Here is an 18,031-nt window from a genome sequence, read left to right on the forward strand (position 1 = left end):
TATTACTTAAGAATGAGTCCGAGTTGTTTAATGGTCACCGTCATTACATAGCTAAAGCCCTGGTTTAGACCCAAACTACTAAAGGGCCACATTCAGTAGACAAATGTTTAGTGTTCCAAATAGAAATGCCATTAGAGCCTACATGATTCCATTCTTCATCTCAGAGAAAACAATTTGTTCTTCATGTATAGAACATAACATCTGAACTTTCTACATTACGCTCTGCTGAATGCACCCCAGACTTGATGCTTCAGGATGATATTTTTCAGGAATACTGTTAGATTTAAAAATAAGAGGTCAACCGATTAATCGGAATGGCCGATGAATTATGGCCGGTTTCAATTTTTCATACAATCGGTAATTGGCATTTGGACACCGATTACATTGCACTCCACGAGGAGACTGCATGGCAGGCTGACTACCTGTTACGCGAGTGCAGCAAGGAGCCAAGGTAAGTTGCTAGCTAGTTAAACTAGTAATATCATCAGCATGTGTAGTTATCTAGCTTGTTCTGTGTAGCATATAATCGATGCGGTGCCTGTTAATTTATCATCGTATCACTGCCTACTTCGCCAAAAAGGTGGTGATATAAAAAGCACATTGGCGGGAAAAAAAGCACTTGTTGCACCAATGTGTACCTTACCATAAACAATGCCTTTCTTCAAAATCAATACACATGTTTTTAAACCTGCATATTTAGTTAATATTGCCTGCTAACATGAATTTCTTTTAACTAGGGAAATTGCCACTTCTCTTTGTGCAAGCAGAGTCGGGGTATACGCACCAGTTTGGGCCACCTGGCTCTGTGTGAAGACCATTGCTACCAAACAAAGACAGTAATTACTTTACCAGAATTGTACATAATGAGATAACATTGAAGGTTGTGCAATGTAACAGCAATATTTAGACGTAGGGAGGCCACCCGTTAAATATAATACAGAACGTTTCCGTATTTCACTGAAAGAATATCTTTTTGAAATTATAGTTTCCGGATTTTTCCATATAGAGCTGAGGCTCGTATTTGTGTTATATTAGAAGTCTGATTTGATAGAGCAGTCTGACAGCGGTGGTAGGCAGCAGCAGGCTCGTAAGCATTCATTCAAACAGCACTTTACTGCATTTGCCAGCAGTTCGCTGTGCTTTAAGCATTGCGCTGTTTATTACTTCAAGCCTATCAACTCCCGCAATTATGCTGGCAATACTGAAGTACCTATTAGAACATCCAATAGTCAAAGGTATATGAAATACAAATGGTATAGAGAGAAATAGTCCTATAATAACTACCTAAAACTTCTTACCTGTGAATATTGAAGACTCATTTAAGGAACCACCAGCTTTCATATGTTCTCATGCTCTTAGCAAGGAACTTAAATGTTAGCTTTTTGACATGGCACATAATGCACTTCTACTTTCTCCAACACTGTTTGTGCATTATTTAAACCAAATCGAAGACATTATTTGAGACACTAAAATAAGTGTTCATTCAGTATTGTTGTAATGGTCATTATTACAAATATATATAAAAACCGGCATTGGCTTTAATTGTTCCTCCAATAAATCGGTATCGGCATTGAAAAAGCATAATCGGTTGACCTCAAAATATAACAGCCAACACTGAGCACAATTTGTGGTTTTGATAACAGCTTTGGTTCCAGTTAAAAAAATAAATAATTATGGTATAAGAAATGAACAGTGCTATATTTGATTTGTTTATTTTTATTGTCTAAGAAGTGGCCAGTAAGACATTTTGGTTAATTTAAAGCATAATACATTTGCAGCTTTGTTTTTTTTATTTTAGAATTTAGTAATCTAGTCACTGAGCGGATGGCCTGTAGAGTATAGGAGTCCTCAATATCTAGGAACTACTTCCAAGCACAAGACCCATCGCTCTTGATACAGGCAAGGTTTTGGCCATTGTTAGTCCCCCAGTCCATCCACAGGCACGCATCTGTGGTGCTGATCGGACAGGGGAGGGAAGTGCAGTGGATGATCTGTGGAGCAGAGAGAGAAAGACCAACATCACTGATGATTAATCCAATACTCCAGCGCATGCGTTTTGCTAATGTGACCAGAGTAATACAATCCCTCTTAGAAAATGTGCTGTGTAAATATTGGTGTACAGTAATATGACTAATTCCCATCACACACACCTTGCAATCGCAGCCGCTTTGGTAGCGGTGAGTCAAGCTGTTCTTTTGTGCAGCACTCAAGTCCTCCCAGGGTGGATTATAGCCACACAGTGTTACGTACATCCTTCCAGTCTCCAGCTTACCTACAGACAGAGATAGTGAGTCAATGTACTGTGGGGACAACATGGTGTAGGGTACTGTTGCCCCTAGATGCTGATCTTGGCTCGGTTTAGCATTTGTTCCACTACTGGTTAGGAAACATCACTGGGGGTAACTTCATCTTGGAGCGTGAAGACATACTGATGCAGCCCAGAACAGAGATTTATCATCATAAGTATACATACTAGTAATAAGGCATTAGTTGTATACATTTCCAGTGCCTATAGAAAGTCTAAGCCCCTTGAATTTATCACATTGTGTCCAAGTTATGCAATACCACTGTACAAAAACAAATGCAAACTCAGCAAAAAAAAAGCATCCTAACTGTCAACTGCATTTATTTTCAGCAAACTTAACATGTGTAAATACTTCTATGAGCATAAGATTCAACTGCGACAAACTGAACAAGTTCCACAGACATGTGATTAACAGAAATGGAATACTGTCCCCCTGAACAAGGGGGGGACAAAAATCAAAAGAAAGTCAGTACCTGGTGTGGCCACCAGCTGTATTAAGTACTGCAGTGCATCTCCTCATGGACTGCACCAGATTTGCTGTGAGATGTTACCCCACTCTTCCACCAAGGCCACAGACATATCGGAGGGGGGGGGGGGGGGGGAATGGCCCTAGCCCTTACCCTCCGATCCAACAGGTCCCAGATGTGCTCAATGAGATCCGGGCTCGTCGCTGGCCATGCCAGAACATTGCTGTCTTGCATGAAGTCTAGCACAGAACGAGCATTATGGCTGGTGGCATTGTCATGTCAGGATGAACCTGCAGGAAGGGTACCACATGAGGGAGGAGGACATCTTCCCTGTAACGCACAGCGTTGAAATTTCCTGCAATGTTTGCCTGTAGCGCCGTCTTAGGAGTCTCACAGTACGGACATTGCAATTTATTGCCCTGGCCACATCTGCAGTCCTCAGGCCTCCTTGCAGCATGCCTAAGGCACGTTCACACAGATGAGCAGAGACCCTGGGCATCTTTCTTTTGGTGTTTTTCAGAGTCAGTAGAAAGGCCTTTTTAGTGTCCTACGTTTTCATAACAATGACCTTAATTGCCTACCATCTGTAAGCTGTTAGTGTCTTAATGACCATTCCACAGGTGCATGTTCATTGAACAAGCATGGGAAACTGTTTAAACCCTTTACAATGAAGATCTGTGAAGGTCTTTGGATTTTTACAAATTATCTTTGAAAGACAGGGTACTGAAAAAGGGACGTCTATTTTGCTGAGTTTATGAAGTGTTGGTCCCATGTTTCATAAGCCGAAATATTCCAAACATACAAAAAGCCCATTTCCCTCAAATAGTGTGCATCCATGTTAGTGAGCATTTCCCCCTTGCCAAGATAATCCATCCACTTGACAAGCGTGGCATATCAAGAAGCTGATTAAAAAAAAAAAAAGAATTGTCATTACAGGTGCACCTTGTGCTGGGGACAAAAGGCCACTAAAATGTGTAGTTGTCACAATGTCTCAAGTTGAGGGAGCATGCTGACTGCAGGAATGTCAACAGAGCTGTTGCCAGAATTTAATGTTAATTTCTCTACCATAAGCCACCTCTGTTTTAGAGAATTTGCCCTTCATCTGCCACCATCACCTCATGTTTCAGCATTATAGTGCATGGCCCCATGTTGCAAGGATCTTCCATTAATTCCTGGAAGCTGATAATTTCCCACTTCCTCCATGGCCTGCATACTCAGACATGTCACCCATTGAGCATATTTGGGATGCACTGGTTTGAAGTGTCCCAGTCAATATCCAGCAACAACGAGTGGGGACAACATTCCACAAGCAACAGCCTAAACAACTATGTGTAGGTGATTTGTTGCGCTGCATGAGGCAAATGGTAGTCACACCAGATACTGACAGGTTCTGATCCACAGACCTGGATTATTATTATTTTTTTTATCTGTGACCAACAGATTCAAATCTGTATTCCCAGTCATGTGAAATCCATAGTTTAGGGCCTAATGAATGCATTTCAATTTACTGATTTCCTTATATGAACTGTAACAAGGTACATTTTTAGAAATTGTTGCATTGATATTTTTGTTCAGGAGACTCATGAAAAGCTGAGACTAATGAACATGTAACATGTTGTGCTACATGATGCTCACAAGCTAATCAAGAGTCATTAAAAGGGGTTCTAAAGAGATAAAAATGAATTTATATGGACGCTGTAAGTATTATCAAGTTCTTGCTTTGGAAGACATGTTAACATCTGTCAATAAAACTCATTAATGCCACTGTTTACATCAAATTGTTGTGGTTTACTTGTAGCCCTGGTTGTTCTGAAAATAAACAGTAAAACACGGAGGCTAAATGTCAGGGCTGGACATGCAGATAAATGGAAAGCTGATTTTTGCTGGAGTCACGGGACTGTTAAGGTTAACCAGTGCTGGCAATATAACGTCGGTAACATAGTGAGAAACGCACCTGTGAAGAGATACTCCTTGTTGATTTCCAGAGTCACCCCGCATGCGGCTGGGGATGATGCAGTGAAGATGGCGTGGATAACCTGGTTAGGGCATTTGAACATCTAGCCAATCACAAGGAGAGAAAGGAAGATCTGTCAAACATCTACAGTTTGGAACCTCACCAACTACAGCTCTCAGGCACTGTCAGCCTTCACCCTTTGATATTCACAGATCTGTAAGGTGCAAGCAATCATTTACTCCAGTTACCACACCCAGCCTCAAGGACAGCTAAATCATGTCTAAAGATTAATAATGATGTAAGGCACAGTGGGAGTTTTAGTAAAAGAGCTTTATAAATTAAAACATAGAAATGTAGCAACCTGTGACAGAGGGACAACTAACTATATGTTAGAGAATGTAGTGACAGCTTTAATGAATTGTCTGCTGAGTTCATATAGATGACGTCACCATAGACTTGGACCAACAAGAACATCAACTGATAACTACAGTAATACTTCAGGGAGAGGCATTTTATAGAAGCAGATATTTTTCTCCATATGGTGGAAGCTTCACAACTACAGATCTGGAAGGTATAAGCTGTGTCAACATTGAAGGGTTGGAGCCAAGGGGAAGAGGGAGAACTGGGACCAGCTGTCAGACTGGGGTTCAGGGGGCTTCAATGTTCAGTGCAGGATGGAACAACCACTTAATAAAAAGGAGAATCATACCTTGATCTGTTGGATGTCATACTTGATGGCGTTAGACACCACTTTCTTTCCAACCACCTTCGCCCTGATCACTAGAAGAGGGAGACATGGTTTAACTAACGTTATTGAAGTCTATTCCGGTATACTGGTCAGTCACACTGATGGTTTAAGGCTGAAATGGATCAGAGAGAACAGTGTAGAATGCTTTACAGACCCAATATTTTACAGTCTGTTCAGAATGTTTGTGCATAAGTTAAGACTGGGTGTAACATCTGCTAGATTTACACCATAACAGATGACAGAGTCCATTTTCCTCCTGGTCCTACATTCCTAGTTCTGGTCTTCTTTTAATTTGACACCTGGTTTAAGCATGCCCTCTATAGATGATTGGTTCAGGTAGGAAGATGCGGCAGAGTGTCTGGTACAGTAGCTGCTGCTATAAGACTATTCCATAGAACAGAATCTCAAGTCGTTGGCACATGGACGCTACAAGGTGTCAAAAGCATTCCATAGTGATGCTGGCCCATGTTGACTCCAATGCTTCCCACAGTTGTGTCAAATCATCTGAATGTCCTTTGGGTGGTGGACCATCCTTGATAAACACAGGAAACTGTTGAGCGTGAAAAACCCAGCAGCTTTGCAGTTCTTGACAAACCGGTGCACCTGGCACATACTACCATTGCCCCATTTAACAGCACTTCAATCTTTGGTCTTGCCCATGTAGTAGAGTGATGTTGTTCCCCTAGATTATGCACCAAGTTGCACGCAAGGACAGTTCAAGTAGGCCAGGGCAAGAGGGGATGTTAATAAGTTAATAACAATAATAATAATTCAATGTGTTTTCTTTATTTAATTACAGCAGCATAGTTAATGTTATTTTTCAGTGTACAAATTTTTTTTGATATCTATATTGTAAATACACCTAATTGTAAAAGTTTGTATATTTTGGTTTGGTCCATCGCGGGTTATCCGTACTTGCGGACCCTGTTATCGTTCTCTTTTGCCGGACCTTCAGCTAGCAAGGTATTTTGTCCTTGGCGCCGTAATTTGGCAATATAAAACTGTGGTAAAGTTACATAAAGTGCTGTTACGCAATTATAGGGTTTGTTACAATGTGAACAATTATAAAGATTTATGTTAACTTTCACCAGCTCGCTAATTAGGGTACCTATTGTAACTCGGGAGTATTTGGGACCGTGTTTGAGTGAGTTGCTATGTGGTCATGCAGGTGCCCGAGAGCTGTGACTGCACCGAGGGCTAACCTATTGTGTGTTGTCTCTTCGTGTGCAGGTATGTCTTTTATTTTGTTCCGAATATGTGGTATATAATTTTAACTGTATTGTATAGTGTGCTGATGGGCACTGAATGTATGTATGCAGTTCCCGCTCTTTTGCCGGACCTTCAGCTAGCAAGGTGCCCGAGAGCTGTGACTGCACCGAGGGCTAACCTATTGTGTGTTGTCTCTTCGTGTGCAGGACCAATAAACATGATTCAACCATCATAATTCCAGTTGTGGCAGTGTCCTGATTAAAAGTACACAACGCAGAACGAACCACGCTACAAACTGGTGCCGTGACCTGCCGACTGGTCAGCTCGAGCCGACCCCCGGGAGCTGTGCATGTGGCTGAGGCGCACGACCTGCGCATGCGCATTTGTTGATAGTTTGCTGTAAGCTAAGATATACTGTAAACAGTGAATGTGAGTGTAGCATATTCATTAGATACAGGTATTCGTGCTTATTTGTATGTTTTTGATGAATTTGTATATTGCATTTTTTTTGTGTATTTGATTGCAGTAAATTACCTGGTATTTTAGTGCCCTGTTGAGCCATGGTAGATTCTCAAGTCCATAGATTGAGTTATGCTGGGGATTTTAGTGTGGGTAGAGGGAGGGGTGTCCTTGCATTTACACCAAGTGTACAGTCAGCTCCTGGGAGTAGAGCGTTTGCTAGTCCTGAGTTTGCAAGCGCTGGGAGGGGTAGGCTGTTTGTTCCACCTGACCAGGGTATCCCACCTCTGTCTTTTGATGTACCATCATCCACAGTCCTCAGTGATAATGGGACGCCTCCGAGTCAGCTTAGTGACATTATTAAGCAGATTGGTTCAGAGATAGGTGAATCCATCAGAGCGAGTTTACTGCAGTCTGGGGTTTCAAGTCTTTCTCCTGCCTGTCCCCCTCACCAACCCCAGCAGGTTCCCCTGCCTGAGCAGTGTGGGTCAACCTTTATTGATGCGTCCAAGCTGAATCTGGTTGTGAAGTCCGATGTTAGTCCTCCACCTTTCTTTAGGGGTGATGGCTCAGATAAGTACTCTGTCCTGGAGTGGGAGGAGTTAATGGGAGTCTACTTAGAGAAGAGGGGTTACACTGGGTCTGAGAATGTTGGGGAGGTGATGTCTAGGCTCATGGGGAGGGCACGGGATGTGACCAAAGTCTGGATGCGTAACAACCCTGTTGTCACAGATGTTAAGGCGGTGTTCAGTGTTCTCAAGCAACACTTTGGGGATACTGTCTGCTCAGGTATGCCATTAGCTGATTTCTATTCAATCAAACCATATGCTAATGAGGGTCCAATAGATTTCTGGATTAGGCTTAACAAAGCTGCAGAGGCAGCCAAACAGTACCTTGTGAGTGAGGGCAGGACCCTACCCAATGAGTGCTCAGAGTTGGCAGTCATGTTTGTACGCAACTGTCCTGATAGAGAGTTGGCCCAAGTGTTCAAGAGCAAACCCATTCGTGACTGGACAGCCAGTGAGGTACAGGATCAGTTGGATGAACTGTTAAGGGAACGTAAAGCATGTAGAACACAACTTTCACAGCAGGTGGCTGCCGTCTTTGACTCCCCACAGGGGGGAGTGGGTCCTGTGAACAGACCTAAGGTGTCATCCTTTTCTCAAGGTGGCCGTGAACCAGACCAGGCACCATCTATATCTGAGGGTGAGACATTAGAGAAGGTTTTGACTTTGTTAGAGAAGGCTCTGGTCAGCAATACTCAGTCTGTGAACAGAGGGCCCCGTAAACAGTTCCACAAACGTCAGCGTGAGTGCGCCGTCTGTGGAAGCACTAATCACTGGACCAAAGCTCACTGTCAGATGCACCAGCTGTGCTTCAAGTGCTTCTCTCCGGGCCACATGAGCTTTGACTGTAGTGAGGCTGGGCAGCGACAGAACCCTGGATGTGGACAGACTGGCAGGTCTCAGGAAAACTAGAATGCCTCCATTCTGAGGAGGGCAATGTGGGGCAGTCTTATTTTTCCTCCACTGATGATGATATCCAATCTGTTTATTCTTGCTTTTGTGAGTCAGTACCCAAGAACAACACAGTAATTTTTCAGAACACAATGAGAATTACTCAGAATGACAGTTTGTTCTACACCTCCGTGTTAGTACAGGATAAAGTTGAGCTGAAGGGGATGTTAGATAGTGGGTCCATGGCTACTACTCTGACCGCAGATATTGTACCTCGGTTGAGGGAGGCAGGAGTGGTAGAGGGGAACTTTCTAGCTCCTTCAGATATTATCCTGGTGGGTTGTGGTGGGAAGCAAACTAGCCCAGTGGGCATGTGTGATTTAAAAATTCAGCTTTATGGTTTCAGCTATGTAGTCCCAGTGCTTATTGTAGATGGGCAGGTTGATGAACTCATTGTGGGCACTAATGTGTTGAAGTCTTTGATTAGACAGTTCAAATCAAATGACAGCTACTGGCGGGTGGTGGGTACACCAGGTTCCTCTAGCCAGTGCGATGACAGCCACTTCCTGCGTCTCCTGTCAAATCTGGAGAGATGGAGAGGAGACTCTATCCCAGATAAAGTAGGCACCATTAAGTTGAAGAGAGCAGTAACACTCCAATCCATGAGTGAGCATCTAGTGTGGGGCCGCCTACCCCCAAAGACAAAACTCTCTGTGGGCAGTACTGTTGTTGTCGAGCCCAGCACGTCTCGTTGTGTGAATCGACACATACTAGTGGGGAGAGTAGTTACGCCTCTATGGGGGGATGGATGGCTACCTGTGAAGATAGTGAATCCAACAACATCACCAGTTACCCTGAGACGAAATGCTAAAGTGGCGGATGTGTATCCTTGCATTGCATTAGAGGATTTTGATGATGTCAAGCAGCAAGCAGCTTACCAGAACGTGGCTAAAGTTCAATGTGACAGCTCGCACGGCAGTCTGACAGCTAAGAGTTCAGTTGGTGGCAGTGTAGTTCATGGCAACAGTACACTGAGCAATCTTGGATTTCAAGGCCTGTCTGTTGAGGAGTGTCCAGTTTCACAGTTCTGGAAGGATAAACTTGTCAATTTAATTGGGAAGTATGACACAGTGTTCTCTAGACATAGCCTAGATTGTGGTGAGGCAAAGGGGTTCTGCCATCGCATACGGCTGACTGATGACCGCCCATTTCGATTACCTTATCGTAGGCTTTCTCCAGCTCATTACCAAAAACTCAGGGAAACACTGGATGATATGGAGGAAAAGGAAATTGTCAGAAAATCAAGCAGTGAGTATGCCTCACCATTGGTGCTGGTTTGGAAAAAGAATGGGGACTTGCGCCTATGTACTGACTTTAGGTGGTTAAATGCCCGCACTGTAAAGGACGCTCATCCCCTGCCTCATCAGGCTGATGTACTGGCCGCGCTGGGAGGTAATGCCTTCTTCAGCACAATGGACTTGACGTCAGGGTATTATAACTTGCCACTGCATGAAGAGGACAGGAAATACACGGCCTTTTCCTCTCCTTTAGGCCTGCACGAGTACAATCGGTTGCCTCAGGGCCTCTGCAACAGCCCGGCTACATTTATGAGAATGATGCTGACCATTTTTGGTGACCAAAACTTTCTAAGTCTCCTTTGTTATTTGGATGATCTGATGGTTTTTGCTAAGACTGAGGAAGAGAGTCTGCAGAGACTTGAGATGGTTTTTCAGCGGTTGCAGGAGCACAATCTTAAACTGTCTCCGTCTAAGTGCAAGTTTTTGAGGAGGTCTGTTAAGTTTTTGGGTCACATCATTTCTCAGGAGGGTGTAGCCACTGACCCTGCTAAAGTTCAAACTATTTTGAACGTGACTGAGAGCGAGATGATGGAGGCTGATGGTGTCACTCCGTCTCCTAGCAAAATCCGTTCTTTTCTTGGTATGGTAGTATACTATCAGCACTACATTGAGAATTGTTCCATGGTTGCTAGGCCATTGTTTCAGCTAACTACAGGTCAGAAGAAGCCTAGGGGAGGCAAGGGTAGGAGAAGGCCTGGTCCCGCTCGCAGGCTCACTGCTGCAGACTGGACTGCCGAATGTCAACTCGCTTTTGAAGCTTTGAAATCAGCACTAGTTGACCAGGCACTGCTGGCTCATCCAGATTTTTCTCAGCCATTTTTACTTTCTGTGGATGCATCTACTAGTGGTTTGGGAGCTGTACTATCCCAAGTGCAAGATGGAACGGCAATAGCCAGGCCAATAGCTTTTGCTAGTAAATCTCTTAATCATGCACAATCCAAGTATCCTGCTCACCGGCTGGAATTTCTAGCCATGAAATGGGCCATTCATGATAAATTCAGCCATTGGCTGCGAGGGCATAAGTTTACTGTGTGGACCGACAACAATCCACTCAAATATATTCTTACAAAGCCGAGACTTGATGCATGCGAGCAGAGATGGGTTGCAAAGCTGGCACCCGTTGACTTTGATATCCAGTACATACCAGGTCCCAAGAATGTCGTTGCTGATGCTTTGAGCAGAGAGCCATTTGTCCGCTCCACAGTTCTGCACCGACTGACAAGAATTCCATATGATGTCCTGCTGGAGGAAGCCAGAGGTCTTCGAGTGGATGATGTTCAAGACATGTTCCGCCTCTCCTGTGAACAGCTCGAGGCTGGCTGTGGAACGTCTATGGCTCCTGGGAGTGAGTTAAGTAGAGCTGGAGACGATGTCAGTGGGTTGGTTTCCTGTGAAGAGGTGTCTGCTGTCCTCCATGCTCACCGCCGATGGGATGATGGTGCCACGGTGAGGGCCATTTCACATGCGCAGCACCTTGAGAAGTTGATGTCCATGGGTCAGAGCCCTTTACCTGTCTTTACACACAAGGAGCTGTATGATAACCAGTCACTGGATCCTGTCATCAGCAGAGTCATGTTCTTTGTAGATAGAGGCCGGCGCCCATCTAGGAGAGAGCGAGTCCTTGAAGCTAATGAAACAGTTTATACTCTAAGACAGTGGGGAAAACTCACCACGCGGTTAGGGATTCTGTATCGTGTCTCAAAACACCCAGTGAGTAAGAAGAAAATATTCCAGTATGTTGTACCTGTGTCTTTGAGGGGCCTTGTGTTGAAGGGAGTTCATGATGATGCTGGTCATCAGGGTCAGCAGCGCACATTGTGGCTTACGAGACAGCGGTTTTACTGGAACTCTATGGAAAAGGATGTCAAGGAATACGTGGCCCACTGTAAGAGATGCGTGTTGAGTAAAGCACCTGAGCCTGAAGCAAGAGCTCCACTTGTCTCCATTGTGACAACGGCACCTTTGGAACTTGTGTGTATTGATTTCTGGACTGCAGAAGATTCAAACAACAAGTCTATTGATGTGTTAGTAGTGACTGATCACTTTACTAAGCTGGCATGTGCGTATCCATGTCCAAACCAGTCTGCTAAGACTGTGGCTCGTGTTCTCTGGAATAATTTCTTCTGCGTTTATGGGTTCGCTGATTGTATCCATTCTGACAGGGGTGCTAACTTTGAAAGTTCACTTATTGCAGAATTACTTCAGTTATCTGGTGTTGGAAAGTCCCACACCACACCTTATCATCCCATGGGGAACGGTCAAGCAGAACGTCTAAATCGCACGCTGGGTGGGATGATTAGAGCTCTGCCAGCTAGGTCCAAGGCTAAATGGCCTCAGATGTTGAACACATTGACATTCTCCTATAACTGCACTGTTCACGAGACTACTGGGTTTCCACCCTTCTTCTTGATGTTTGGACGCACCCCTAGGTTGCCAGTAGATGTTATGTTTGAAAGTGTGCTGTTGGATGGGGACACGGTCGATGTGGATAAGTATGTCCAGTCTTTGGGTGAGGATCTGAGAGAAGCCATGACATTGGCTTAGCAGCATGCAAGTAAGCAACAAAAGAGACAAGCCGAGGTCTACAACAGACGGTCGAAGGGTCATTCGGTAGAGACAGGGAGACAGAGTTCTACTTGCTAACAAGGGAGAGAGGGGCAAGAAGAAACTGGCTGATCGCTGGGACAGTGCGGTGTACATAGTTGTTGCGAAGAACAGCTCACTGAACACATATCGTATACAGCAGCCTACCACTGGGCACATCAAGACGGTGCATAGGAACCTGATTATGCCAGTCAACTTTCTGCCTTTAACTTCATGGGAGGAACCTGAGAGTCACTGATATCTATCGAGTGGTGACGTGTTCTCTGAGATGTCTGCAGCGTCCAGCAAATGGATGGGAGTGACGCAAGGACTGTCCACTGGGTAGCAAGCCTTCCTGAGTCTTCTGGGAGGATATTCCAAGAAGATGGTGTAGTCCCAGTTGATGGAAGTGAAGTGGAACGGCCATATGACGTCCCCTTGAGTGAGGTGTGCTCAGTAGAAGTGGACCAGAGAGAGATTCCCAAAGCCTACAAGAGTTCTGATGGCGAAACTCCATTCAGTGGGGATGGTGCTGTGACAGATGTTAACTTGGTTGAAGATGCTTTGTCAGTGTGGTCTGTGGCAATCTACCAGGATTCTGATCAGTCGTCTGACGCTACTAGTGTTGAGTCTGTAACTGAAAGTGTGCTGGCTCCGGATAGGCCGAGTTGTAGTATTCCCCAACCTGAGGTTAGACCTCTGAGCACGGTTAGTGCTGTCCGTGACATTCCTGCTAGGTTTTTGGGTGAGGGTGTTCGGACTAGACTAGTTAGATTTATTAAGCCAGTGAATAGGTTAATCCAAACTATGTTTACACAGGAAATGAAACCGTTCTTGGTTTCTCAGTGACGGTAGGATATTGTCTACCTTTTCATTTTTTTGTGTGTATATGGTAACCTAACTGGGTCTTAGAGTGATTGGTGGGTTGGTCTAATATTTTTGACAATTCATGTAACTTTGTGTGTAGTTCATCAGCATAAAATGTATTTGGCATTTTTTTGTATACGGTTGAATAAGGGATTAGCTACCTCTTATTTTTCCTAATCCTTCGCGGGATAGCTTTCCAGCTGATCGACCATTTGTGGGTCTAGACTTAAGGGACTACACTGGGTTACTCCGTCGCTCTGTGGGTGTGAATTTTTTTTTTTTTCTTTCTTTGCTTTGTTACCTTCAAGGTAATGTGTTTTGTGCCTATAATCTAGTGTAAAACAGTGGGGGTGAATGTAGTAGAGTGATGTTGTTCCCCTAGATTATGCACCAAGTTGCACGCAAGGACAGTTCAAGTAGGCCAGGGCAAGAGGGGATGTTAATAAGTTAATAACAATAATAATAATTCAATGTGTTTTCTTTATTTAATTACAGCAGCATAGTTAATGTTATTTTTCAGTGTACAAACATTTTTTGATATCTATATTGTAAATACACCTAATTGTAAAAGTTTGTATATTTTGGTTTGGTCCATCGCGGGTTATCCGTACTTGCGGACCCTGTTATCGTTCTCTTTTGCCGGACCTTCAGCTAGCAAGGTATTTTGTCCTTGGCGCCGTAATTTGGCAATATAAAACTGTGGTAAAGTTACATAAAGTGCTGTTACGCAATTATAGGGTTTGTTACAATGTGAACAATTATAAAGATTTATGTTAACTTTCACCAGCTCGCTAATTAGGGTACCTATTGTAACTCGGGAGTATTTGGGACCGTGTTTGAGTGAGTTGCTATGTGGTCACGCAGGTGCCCGAGAGCTGTGACTGCACCGAGGGCTAACCTATTGTGTGTTGTCTCTTGTGTGCAGGTATGTCTTTTATTTTGTTCCGAATATGTGGTATATAATTTTAACTGTATTGTATAGTGTGCTGATGGGCACTGAATGTATGTATGCAGTTCCCGCTCTTTTGCCGGACCTTCAGCTAGCAAGGTGCCCGAGAGCTGTGACTGCACCGAGGGCTAACCTATTGTGTGTTGTCTCTTCGTGTGCAGGACCAATAAACATGATTCAACCATCATAATTCCAGTTGTGGCAGTGTCCTGATTAAAAGTACACAACGCAGAACGAACCACGCTACACCCATTCACCCTCTCTGAATGGCACACATACACATGCCATGTCTCACTTGTCTCCAGGCTTAAACAGCCTTCTTTAACCTGTCTCCTCCCCTTCATCTACACTGATTGAAGTGGATTTAACAGGTGACATCAATGAGGGATCATAGTTTACACCTGGCCAGTCCATGTCAAGGAAAGAGCAGGTGTCTTTAATGTTTGGTAAACACATCTCAAATAAAATGTGTAGGCACACCGTTTATGCCCAAAGCAACGCAGGGCTCAACCCTGTTCCTGGAGAGCTGCCGCCCTGTAGGGTTTTGCTCCAACGCTAATCTAGCGCACCTCTAATAATTAGCTGGTTGATAAACTGACTCAGGTTCGTTATAAATGGGTTTAGATTCAACATGTACAGGGGCATAGTTCTCCAGGAACAGGGTTGAGAGCCCATATTACTGTCGCCTACTTAATTCTGGATATAAAATTGTGTGAGAAGTAAATAGGCTTAATGATCATGTTCTAATTATTTCTACTACGACCACAGACAAAACAAAATGTTTGCATGCTGCGTATTGATAGTTCTCAACATGTGAAGAAAAGCTGAAAAGTAAAATGTTGCCAAAATTGCATTACCGATTTCTGCATCGCAAAAAGCCTGTTGGGGATGCGGAGGGGAGCATTTGCAAGCATCTGCAATGTCTCCGACCCGCCACAGGAACAGAACGAACAGAGTAAAGAAACAACTGCCTACATACCGCGTCATTTGGAAACGAATTACAGTTACCCAAATATCACAAAACGATCCGAGTAATGAAAGTGTGAGGCGTAAATTACAATAGAACGTATTTCCCTTCGAGACTGTTCCCAGACCGACGGATAACTCTTAGAACTATTTTCCTTTCAACGTAAACATCCGCTTTTTATTGCAGGCTGTGAGCTCCTCCCCCAGTCAGAACCCAGCCTATGATAGGCTGAGCATACTATTAATCCAGAACCGCAACCATTCAATTAAAAAGAATCCTCTGACTAATGGCTCAACCACAGGCTCAACATGCCCGCCTGCCATAAATGCCATAAAATGGGGATGAAACTGAAAGATCAGTTTTAGTTTTGGGGGGGCTTCCCGAGTGGTGCAGCGATCCAAGGTCCTGCATCTCAGTGCTAGAGGAGTCACTACAGACCCTGGATCGATTCCAGGCTGTATCCCAATCTGGCCGTGATTGGGAGTCCCATAGGGCAGCACACAATTGGACGGGGTATGCCGTAATTGTAAATAATCATTTGTTCTTAACTGATTTGTCTAGTTAAATAAAGGTTCAATAACAAAATAGGCAAAGCCTACTGGAATTCCTTAAAGTTTTGTTGTTTTCAGTAAAAAAAAGAAAGAAAAAAAACACCTGGGGAAATTTTAAAGCAGGCTCAACTTGCCCAACTGCTCAGTTCACTTGCCGCAGTCATCCCATATAGGAGATGAAAATGGCAGCTGGTTATGACTGACAGCCGGTATAAACTTGAGCACCACAAGAGACAAGATAACAATATCCCTCCCGCTAATTGGGCCACTTTTGCATATATGTTGTTGTTTGAGTGAGGGAAATGCGTTAAATTGAGAAGAATCGATATGTTATGAATGTGACATTAAGGATTATAATAAATACCACTTTGATGTCATACAAGCAAACCACACACATTTCTGTATTTGAAAACTCATGTAATTTACCAATGTTAATGATCACTTTTTTTATCCACAGTTACAAGGATGACATCCGGTGTAGCCAGGATGGTCCTGAACAGAATGAGCCTATCTGTATCATATTGTGAAGACAAATTGCTGCGGAACATACATTTGAATGCACTCATGACACCATTCTATGCGCAACAAAAATACAATCTGTTTGTGTGAAGTGCCTTTTGAAAGCCTCCCAGCTAGCACATTTGGTTCCTTGGAAGTTGTGGGAATGCAGGTTTTTGTTTTCCCATTGGTTCTGGGAACAAAGCCATCAGTTTCCTGACTGGTAAAAGATATATTTTTTTTTAAACGTTCTGAGAGCTGAAGTGTGAACTTCACCTGTCCCGGGAAAGTTTATTTTTAGGTTGCAGGGAGGTTCTTAGAACGTTTTACTATGGTTCCCTGAAGGTTTTCCTGGGAAGTTTTATTAATGTTCTGTTAACAGAAATTATAGTTTATTTGAAGATAATTCAATAACATTCTGAGAACATGTTTCAAACAAGACTTTGAATAGACTCACATTAACAGCTTCGTATGACTTAGCATGCTAGCTCCATCCTGGTGGAGCAGTGGACTCATTCCATGGATAGAGAACAGAAGATTCCACAACAAAAATGAATTTCCATGTGTCCTGTCTGTGCTTAGAGTTGAAAACAGTCAACCCAAACTTAGCTAGCAGTATTATTAAAACACACCCATTTCAAAGGAAACAAGTACTCATTAACATCCGGTGTGGACAATTACTGGGCGCAGCTAACAATCCTGAGTTCAGTAGTAAAAATGTGCTTAAGTCAGATAATCAGTTGCGTGGACTCACTTTGTGTGCAAAAATAGTGTTTAATAACATTATTTTTGAATGAGTACCTCATCTCTGTACCCCTCACATACAATTATCTGTAACACAAAGACCAGGGAGGTATTCCAATGAATCTCAATGAAGGGCACCTATTGGTAGATGGGGGAAAAAGCAGACATTGAATATCCCTTTTAGCATGGTGAAGTTATTAAGTATACATTGGGTGGTGTATCAATACACCCAGTCACTACAAAGATACAGGCGTCCTTCCTAACTCGGAGAGGAAGAAAACAGCTCAGGGATATGAGGCCAGTGGTGACTTTTAAACGGTGACAAAGTTTAATGGCTGTGATAGGAGAAAACTGCAGATGGATCAACAACATTGTAGTTACTCCACAATACTAACCTAATTGACAGAGTGAAAGAAGGAAGCCTGTACAGAATAACATTTTTACAAAACATGCATCCTGTTTGCAATAAGGAACTAAAATAACACTGCTAAAAATGTTGCAAAGCAATTCACTTTTTGTTCAGAATACAAAGTGTTATGTTTGGGGCAAATCCAATACAACACATTACTGAGTACCACTCTACATATTTTCAAGCATAGTGGTGACTGCATCATGTTATGGGCATGCTTGTAATCATTAAGGACTGAGGAGTTTTTGGGATAAAAAAGAAACCAAATTTAGCTAAGAGCAGGGAAAAAGTGGCAGAGCTTTAAGAATTTTGAAGAGAATAATAGGTAAATGATGTACAATCCAGGTGTGGAAAGCTCTTAGAGACTTAACCAAAGATACTCACAGCTTTAATCGCTGCCAAAGTTGCTTCTACAAAGTATTGACCCAGGGGTGTGAAAACTTATGTAAATGAGATATTTCTGTATTTCATTTTCAATAAATGATTTCTAAAAACATGTTTTCACT

At 43.3% G+C, this 18,031-nt stretch overlaps 1 protein-coding gene across 1 annotated transcript; it reads right to left on the reverse strand.

Annotated features, from left to right (window-relative positions):
- Positions 1-1,697: 1,697 nt before the first annotated feature.
- Positions 1,698-15,478, reverse strand: LOC115207239 (metalloproteinase inhibitor 2). The gene is made up of 5 exons (XM_029774210.1): positions 15,214-15,478; positions 5,436-5,506; positions 4,727-4,829; positions 2,151-2,272; positions 1,698-1,991 (listed from the first exon to the last, which is right to left on the reverse strand). Exons 1-5 carry the CDS (start codon positions 15,341-15,343, stop codon positions 1,863-1,865), a joined length of 555 nt encoding a protein of 184 aa, XP_029630070.1. The 5' UTR covers positions 15,344-15,478; the 3' UTR covers positions 1,698-1,862.
- Between the last annotated feature and the right edge of the window lie 2,553 nt (positions 15,479-18,031).

The sequence above is a fragment of the Salmo trutta genome, chromosome 1 (genome assembly GCF_901001165.1).
Source record: "Salmo trutta chromosome 1, fSalTru1.1, whole genome shotgun sequence".
NCBI classification, from domain to species: Eukaryota; Metazoa; Chordata; class Actinopteri; order Salmoniformes; family Salmonidae; genus Salmo; species Salmo trutta.